The 9,254-nt window shown below is 38.7% G+C and overlaps 1 protein-coding gene across 2 annotated transcripts in view; it reads left to right on the top strand.

Annotated features, from left to right (window-relative positions):
• The window catches only part of Naa15 (N(alpha)-acetyltransferase 15, NatA auxiliary subunit), a 106,193-nt gene that overhangs the window by 41,013 nt on the left and 55,926 nt on the right, over positions 1–9,254 (top strand). For both annotated transcript variants that reach the window (XM_004643630.3, XM_004643631.3), the window contains exons 2-4: positions 1,853–1,937; positions 4,908–5,012; positions 8,832–8,989. In XM_004643630.3, the coding sequence (XP_004643687.1) occupies positions 1,853–1,937; positions 4,908–5,012; positions 8,832–8,989 (348 nt within the window). The remainder of the gene's footprint in view (positions 1–1,852; positions 1,938–4,907; positions 5,013–8,831; positions 8,990–9,254) is intronic.

The following is a 9,254-nucleotide window of genomic DNA, read 5'->3' as shown; positions in this document are numbered from 1 at the left end:
ACCATACCCGGCTTTTTAAATTTAAAATTTTTTAGGGTCTTGATGATAGGCTGGGCTTCAACTTTCAGTACTCCTGCCTTTGTCTCCCAGAGTGTTGGGATTACAGTTGTGTGCCACCTACACCCAGCATTGTTGTTATCTTTTGAAGTAAAGTAATACTGTGATGCCTGCTACCTTGTTCTTTTTACTTAAGATTGCTTTGATATTCAGGGTATTTTGTGGTTCTATACAAATTATAGGGTTTGTAGTTCTTTGTTTTTGTTTTGCGGTACTGGGAATCACACTCAGGACCTTGGCACTTGCCAGGCAGATGCTTATGCCACTGAGCTGTCTTCCTGGCCCAGGGTTTGTAGTTCTATGGAGATTATCACTGATATTTTTGTAGGAGTTGCTTTGAGATCCTTATATGTTAAAAGGAACACTTTGGGTAACATGAATATTTTACCAACATTGATTTTTCAAATCCATAACCATGACCAATCTTTACAGTTTTGTGACCTTTTTTTATCAATATTCTTTTTTTTTAAATTTTTTTTTTTATTTATGCATGTGTGTGTGTGTGTGTGTGTGTGTGTGTGTGTGTGTGTGTGTGTGTGTGGCCAGCTCAGCTCAGCCCGCCAGGGGGCGGGGGCTGGCTGGCATGTGGTGCTGGGGGATTGAACCGCGGTCACCTGTGCTTTAGCTAAGCTTGTTTTAAATAGGTGCTTTAGACCACTGAGCCATCTCACCAGCCCCCTTTATCAATATTCTATAGTTTTATTTTAGAGCTCCTTCATCTCTTTCCTAGGTTTTTATTTTTATTATTTTTATTTACAGTTACTATTGGAAATGGGATTATTTTCTTGATTTCAATTTCAAATAATTGACTGTTGGTGTCCAGTAATGCTGGTGGTACTTGGGTTATTGATTTCATATTTTGAAACTTTGTTAATAAGTTTATTCTAAAACATTTTTGGTGGCATATGAGGTTCTGTTTTTATAAGATCACAATACACTTCAAACATGATAGTTTGACTTCCTCTTTTCCAGTTTGGAAGCATTCTATTTCTTTTTCTTGCTGGATTGTTCTGGCTGGGATTTCTAGTACTGTATTGCATAGAGGTGTGAAAGTGGGCATCTTCCAGATCTTAGAGAAAAAGTAGACTATATTTTCCCAGGAATGAATATCTTAGAAGGTTAAAGACGATTTTATAAACAGTGACCTTTATTAACACCTTTTCCATTGAAACAGCAATAATGAAGCCGTGACTTCATTCTTTTTTATCAGGTTAGTTTCTATGTCATAGCTTAGTTTTTATTATTTGAAGAGAAAATTGTGTTTGGGCTTCCTGCTAAGTAAGTAGAAGCACTAAGTTTTATTTCTTGGTCATTGTATTTTTGGGGGCCACATATGGTTAATGAGAGTTCCAGAGTGATTCATTCTGTTCTCCTTTTCTTCCAAGGCCCTGTGCCTGCTGAGCGTCATTGATTAAAGAGGGCAGGGAAAATGTGCACACCAGTAAGGAAGCTGTTGTACAGTAATTGGGGCTGGAGTTGTTGATTTTTGTAGTGAGCCTGCGATTTTTTCTTTTTCTTTCTTCTTTTTTCTTTTTTGGTAGAACCAGGGATTGAACTCAGACCTTTGCGCTTGCCAAGGAAGCACTTATTCTACTGAGCTATCTCCCCAGCCCCAACATCTTGTTTTAGTTAACAAAAATGTTGAGGGCTAAAGATAGAGCTCAGCACTGCAGCATATACCAAGCATGTATGAGGCCCTGGGTTCAGTCTCCTGTACTTGGCCCTGGTGGGGTTAACATTGAAGTAAGAATTTTTATGTTTCTTGCTAAACACATTTTGCTTTTTGTTTTCGCAGAGATGCTACGAACACAAGCAGTACAGAAATGGATTGAAGTTCTGTAAGCAGATTCTTTCTAATCCCAAATTTGCAGAACATGGAGGTAAGTAGAATATTACATGTATACTGAATATGTGACCAGAGAGGGCTTTATTGCACCCCTGTCTGGCTTCTCTTAACTCTGCTCTCTTACTCACCTACACATTATACAATGAGTACATTTTTTTCTTTTCTGAAAATTTACTACTTTCTACAACTTTCTCTCTCTTCTTTTTTTTTTTTTTTAGGGAAGGGTCTCCAGGGTGTTCAGGGTCTCACTACTAGATTGGACTCATAGGGATCCTCCTGGTTTTTTGTTGTTTTGTTTTGTTTTCAAATAACATTCCCTTCATTTATTATTTATTTTTTAAAACTTTTATTGAGAGGGGCCGGGGAGATGGCTCAATGGAATAAGCATTTCCCTGGCAAGCTTAAGGGCCTGAGTTCAATCCCCGGTTCTGCAAAAAAAAAAAAAAAAGAAAAAAGAAAAATTTATTGAGAAACAAATAGCAATGCAACAGTTTCAAAACCAGTTAGGACAGTTTCAATAATTAATACATTGCATATTGTTGTCTTCTTAGTGGTTATTCATAGTACAAGATGCAGACATATCCTGTCCACAAACACTATTAGTACAAATCTTTCTAGTCATTCAATTCAGAGAAAGTAGCTGTATATCTACCCTAACTATTTTGAATATACAGATACAAAATGATTCTTCATCTGATCCTCCTGTTTACAGCCTCTCAAGAGTTGGGATTACAGGATTACAGGCGCATGCCACCATGCTCAGTCTCAATTGCCATTTCAGCGTGCCCCGGGGGCAGGCCTAGCACAGCAGGCCTGGGGATGGAACTCTTGGTCCCTGCACCTGCTTGAATCCAGGTGCTCGAATCCACTGAGCTCTTTGGCCAGCCCTAACTTTCTCTTAATCTATTGGCTACAAATGACAGTCTTGACTTTTTTTCCTTTCATATTTAATAGTAACCTCAGTCATTTTTAGTTTTTTTTTTTTTCCTTTGATGCTGGTAATTGAACTCAGGACCTTGTGTTTGCCAGCAAGCACTGTACCACTGAGCTATATATATCCCTGGCCCCTAAAATAAATTTATAAAGCTCAGATATGTAGGTAATTTATGTGTTTTAAGCAGTAGAGGAATTTAACCCTCTAACTTAGATTCACAGAAAAGTCCATTTTCATGAGACTTTCATATTTTAAAAAAGTGATTACATAAGATCATTCCATGTAATTCCCCTAAGAACAGTTAATTATACATTATCAGTATATGAATTAGTAGATTATTCCTTTTTTTTTTTTTTTTTTTTTGGCGAGAACCAGGGTTGAACTCAGGCCCTTGTGCTTGCCAGGCAAGCGCTTATTCTACTGAGCCATCTCCCCGGCGCCAATTATTCCTTTTTTTTAAAGAATAGAAAGAATTTATTGAAAGAAAGCTTCTGTCTTAAGGGACAGAGAGGTCCTGGAAAGTAGGTGGTTGGTCCCATTACTAGACTATCTTGCTTGTCAGATGTGCATATATTTGAATGTTTAGTCTGAAAGAATCTAAGGCTTATCTCCAAGAATAGAATTAGCAATCTTTGTTGCGTAGTTTACCAGTTTCAGCTACTTAACACTTTATTCTGTGTGTCACAGAGGCATTATGTTTGTTTGGTATTGTATGTTGCTCAGGCAAGTGTCTTCTCAACCTGTTGATTCTTTATTTTATTTTATTTTTTAAACATAGCAAGATCTACCCAATTTTATTGGTACATTTTATTTTTATTTTTATTTTCAAAATTTTATTTTTTAATTTATTATTATTATTATTATTATTATTTTTTTTTTTTTTTTTTTTTTTTTTTTGCGGACCGGGGATTGAACTTCAGACCTTGCACTTGCCAGGCAAGCACTTATTCTACTGAGCTCTCTCCCCGGCCCTACATTTTAGATATATGAAATGAGCATATTTGTTGTAGAAAATTTGTACCTGTACATGATATAACTTCTCAACCAGTTGATTCTTAGATGGAATAAATTTGCTAAAATTGTCTTTATTTTCTTTTTTTTTGCAGAACCTGGGATTGAACTCGGCCCTTGCGCTTGCCAAGCAAGCGTTTATTCAACTGAGCCATCTCCCCGGCCCCAGAAATTGTTTTTATATTATCTTATAAAACTTAATGAAAGGGCTGGAGAGATGGCTCAGTGGTCTAAAGCACCTACTTGAAACAAGCTTGTCAAAGCACAGGGACCTCGGTTCGATCCCCCAGCACCACATGCCAGCCAGCCCCGCCCCCTGGTGGGCTGAGCTGGCCACACACACACACACACACACAATAAATAAATGTAATAAATAAAAAAAAATATTAAAAAAAAACTTAATGAAAAATACGTCATTTTTAGTCTTTCTATATTTATATAATTGGAGTAGGAAGTGAGTTAAAAGTACTTGAGAGGGGCCGGGGAGATGGCTCAGGGGAGTAAGCGCTTCTCTGGAAGCGCAAGGGCCTGAGTTCAATCCCTGGTCCCCCCCCCCAAAAAAAAAAGTACTTGAGGGCTGGCCAGATAGATCAGCGTACTAAAGCACTTGCTTAGGCAGATGCTATGACAGGGTTGCATCCCTGGCATGCTGTGCTTGCTCTGCCCCAGGGGCGTGCTGAGATATCGATGGTGACTGGGTGTGTGGCGCACTCATGTAATCCCAGCACTTAGGAGAATGAAAACAGGAGGATCACTGAGTCTGGTCTGTGTAGCGAGACCCTGTAGACTGTGTACTAACTACATTAAAAAAAAAAAAAAGTACTTGAAATCTGTATAAAGCAGGAAATGTCCCAGTAAACTTGCTGAAATGAAATAGTTAATTCTTAGGCTAGGGCAGGGAGATAGCTCAGTGGAAGAAGTATTTCCTGGCAAGTACAAGGTCCTGAGTTCGATTTCTGGTACCACCAAAAAAAAAAATTCTTCGCATAAACTAGCGTTTATTTTGGGTTATGGATTATTTCTGTTATTGGTAACTTTTTATTTTTTTATTAAAAATAGAAACCCTGGCAATGAAAGGATTAACATTGAACTGTTTGGGAAAAAAGGAAGAAGCTTATGAATTGGTTCGTAGAGGTTTGAGAAATGACTTGAAGAGTCATGTGTGTATCCTTTTTAAATATGTTTGTAAGTATTGGGTGGGGTGTTTTCAGCCAAGGGAGTAGTTTGGCAGTCAGAATTTTCTTTTATTTATTTGTGTGCGTGTGTTTTGTTGTTGTTGTTTTATACCTGAGTTGAACTCAGGACCTTGCACCTGTCAGGCAGGCACTTATGCTGCTGAGCCATGTCCCTGGTTCTGTTTTGTTTTGTTTTGAGACAGTGTCTTACTGTGTAGGGTAGGATGGCCTTGAACTTGCTATGTAGCCCAGACTGGCCTCAAATATAAAGCAGTCCTCCTACCTCTTGGGTGCTTGGGGGTATAGGTGTGCACCACCATTCCTGGCAACAGGTAAGTTTTAGATCCCTCTTACAATGCAGTTACAGAGGAAATTATTTTTCTTGAATTCAACAGCTGCTTCATTCAGGCAATACTTTTATATGCTGCCATGTCTTAACTATGCATGTATCTCACAGATAAATGAGACTCACTTTTTAAAAATATCTGTGGGAAGTATGGTAGTGTATGCTTGTAATCTCATCACACTAGATTGAGGCTGAGGCAGAAGGGTTGCTTTGAGTTCAGGGCCACCTTGGACTGAATATTGAGTTTAAGAATGGCTTGGGTTACATAGCAAGAACCTGTTTGAAAACACAAAACAAAGCAAACAAACAAAAACAGGCATGATGACATGCCTGTGATCTTAACACTCAGGAAGCTGAGGCAGAAGGATAGGCTTGAGGCAAGGCCAGTCTGTGCCATGTAGGGTGACTAGGTGGAAGGAAGGGGAAGAGGGAGGGAGGAAGGGGCAGGCAGGCAAGCTATGCAAGCCCTGTTGAATATAGAAAAAGGAAAGTATTTTATGGTCTGAATCTTTGATGCCCTAAAATCTTATCTTGCAACCTAATCACAAATACAGTGATTTGGGAAGGTTTAGGATGCTAGGACAGACACTTGGTGAATGAGATTGATATCCTGGTTATATGAGAACAAAGGCAGAGTGTATAATTTTGAGGCAGAGAGCAAGCTTAACCAGATACCCAAACTGCTGGCACCTTGATTTTGAACTTTCTTACCTCATGAACAATGAACCATGAATTTCTGTTTATAAATTACCTATTCTCATGTATTTTGATATTGCACCTTTACAGGTCTAACACAGCCATAAAGTGCCTGTTTAGGCAGATGCAGGGAACAGGGTTTGATCCCCGACTTCTTGTGCCGTCCCCACCCTTGGAGCACACTGAGACTGGGCATGATGGTGTGCTTCTGTAATCCCAGTGCTTGGGAAGCTGAAAACAGGAGGATCAGTACAGGTCTGAGGTGCAAAGTGAGACCCTGTAGACCCTGTACTAAATACATTAAAAAAGATTTGGTCAGGTTCTTGTGGTCTTTAGGACTCAATTTCCTTATGTGTAATGTAAGGTTAATTGAATCACACCCATGTGGTACAAAAAGGATGGAAATTTTATATTTTGTTTATGAAAGAATGACGGTAGCGTTAAGTAGCAATGCTTGGGGGAAGAAAGAAAAAATTATGGGTTGCTACTTTTCAAATAGTCTTTAACAAATATTTTTATACCTATTTCGTGGGTAACATAGTTTAAGAACAGAAGAATTTAGAACATTTTCAGATGTTTCCTGGGCCGCTACTACTGTAAATGTGAAGAGAGCAGTACAGATTTTGTTTTCCAGAAACTTTACAGTCCATGGATGGAAGGTAATAGAAGCCTATACAAAATATTTTTGAGTATTATATTAAAATGTTTTGTTGAGTAGTTAAAGAATTATTATTGGTCGAGAAAGTAGTTTGAATTGAAAGAGTTTCTGAAATTTTTAAAACTCTCAGTCAGCTGGTAGGATTTTTCAAGCTTTACTTTGTCATTTATGTTATAAACAAGTTTAGTTTTCAATTAATATTTACAATATGCATTTTTAGTTATACATGCTACCCTAGAAATTCTATATTTTATTGACCATTAAGGACCCCAGGTTAAACTTGTTAGGTTAAAGTTTGTGCCCATCTGAGAGAGACATTAGAGATGTTGGAGATTTCTGGAGAGGTAAGTGAAAATGTTTTTTCCATTTGATCTTTTGTTTTAGAAAGAGTATCTTGGTGGAATAAAATGAAAAGAGATCCAAGGTGGTAGTACTGAGTAACTATTGTAATTTATTTAGATCTAAACTAGAAAAGATTTATAGTGCTGTGTGGGTCAAAGAGGCAATTGAGACTGGGCGTGGTGACGCATGCCTATAATCCCAGCACTTGGGGGGCTGAAAACGAGGATCACTATAAGTCTGATCTGTGTAGTGAAACCCTGCACTAAATACCAAAAAGAAAAAGACTTATAATACAGGAATGGGTTATTTCCCTGTTTCATGTGCCTTTAAAACTTTTTTTTAATTTAGTACAGGGTGTACAGGGTCTTACTACACAGATCAGACTCATAATGATCCTCCTGTTTTCAGCTTCCCAAGTGTTGGGATTACAGTTGTGCACCACAACACCGTCTCAGTCACTGTCTCAGTGAACCCTGCCCTGGTCTGCCTAAGCAGGCACTTCAATCCATTGAGCTATCTGGCTAGCATGTCTTTTTTTTTTTTTTTTTTTTTTTAATAACAGTGTAATTTTGCTTATTTATGTGTCCTTAAGTTCTTATGTGAGAGACTTGGTGGGCGTGGTGGCGCACATCTGTAATCCCAGCAATTGGGAGGCTGAGGCACAGGGATCATTGTGAGTTCGAGACCAGTCTGGGCTACAAAGTGAGCTCAAAGCCAACCTGAACTGCATGGTGAGACCCTGTATTTAAAAAAGAAAAAAAAAAGAGAGAGAGACTTTTGATCACTTACATTCTAAGAAGTTTAAGTATTTATTTAGATCAATTAATTTATCCTACATGTAGTTGAGTTCTAGGGCCCTACCATGCCAAAAAGCACTATCTAAAAGGCCTTGTTATTTGTTAGCCAAAAGAGATACTTATCTGATACTAAAAATTGACTTTGTACCAGCCAGTGAAGATTTATCCAATTGAGTCATCTCAGCTGGACTTGACTGTATGGACTATTCCTGTGTGTGGTTGGTTTGTTTTTGATACTCAGCTACATAGTTTAGGATGGCCTCATATACTGCAGTCCTCTTGCCTTAGCCTCTTCTGAGGTTACAAGTGTGTACCACCATACCCAGCTTGGTTATTTCTTGTTTCTTTTTCTTTTTTTTTTTTTTTTGGCGGAACCGGGGATTGAACTCAGGCCCGTGCGCTTGCCAGGGATGCACTTATTCCATTGAGCCATGTCCCCGGCCCCCCAGCTTGATTATTTCTTTTTTTTTTTTTTTTCAGAACGGGGGATTGAACTCAGGCCCTTGCGCTTGCCAGGAAAGCACTTTTTCCACTGAGCCATCTCCCCAGCCCTTGATTATTTCTTGATGAGACTAACTTCTGTAAAGTTACAGAGCTCATAAGGTAGACTTAATTTTCTCTGGCTCTACAAGTTGTGCTGTTTCTTACTGCATTAAATTTTTATTACCTTTCCCTTTGGTACTGGGGATTGGACCCCCGCCTTAGCAATAAGCCACATTGGTCGCTGGCTCTGCTTTTTAGAGTCAGGACCTTGCTTAATTGCCTGGACCAGGCTCACACTTTCAGTCGTCCTGCTTCAGTCTCCCAGATCCTCAGACAGTGAAACTCATTCATTGCACAGGCATGTGCCACCACTCCTAGCACTCCTTTCTTAATGTTAGAGAGGGTTCTAGTTCTACACATTTCCTAAGAGGTCATTTGAAAAAGTATTTTGTGATTGTAGGTTGTATCCTTAACTAAATTTTTTAGGTTGGCATGTTTATGGCCTTCTTCAGAGGTCAGACAAAAAGTATGATGAAGCCATTAAGTGTTACAGAAATGCACTAAAGTGGGATAAAGACAATCTTCAAATCTTAAGGGATCTTTCCTTGCTACAAATTCAAATGCGAGATCTTGAGGGCTACAGGGTAAGTAAAATAAAGAATTTTCTATCCTAAGAGGAAAATAACTCAATGCTTCCTGCAAAGTGTCTATGATTGGAATGGTCAGATTTTAAAAATTATTTTGTTGTGAAGATGATTTGAGTTACTGTGCATTGTTTTATTTTTTAATTTTTTATTTATTTTAACATTTATTTAGTGTGTGCGTGTGTGTGTGGCCAGCTCAGCCCACCAGGGGGCGCGGCTGGCTGGCATGTGGTGCTGGGGGATCGAACCGCGGTCCCTGTGCTTT

This window comes from Octodon degus, unplaced genomic scaffold (assembly GCF_000260255.1).
Source record: "Octodon degus isolate 3935 unplaced genomic scaffold, OctDeg1.0 scaffold00180, whole genome shotgun sequence".
In the NCBI taxonomy this organism is placed as follows: domain Eukaryota; kingdom Metazoa; phylum Chordata; class Mammalia; order Rodentia; family Octodontidae; genus Octodon; species Octodon degus.
This window is presented reverse-complemented; position numbering and strand designations above follow the sequence as displayed.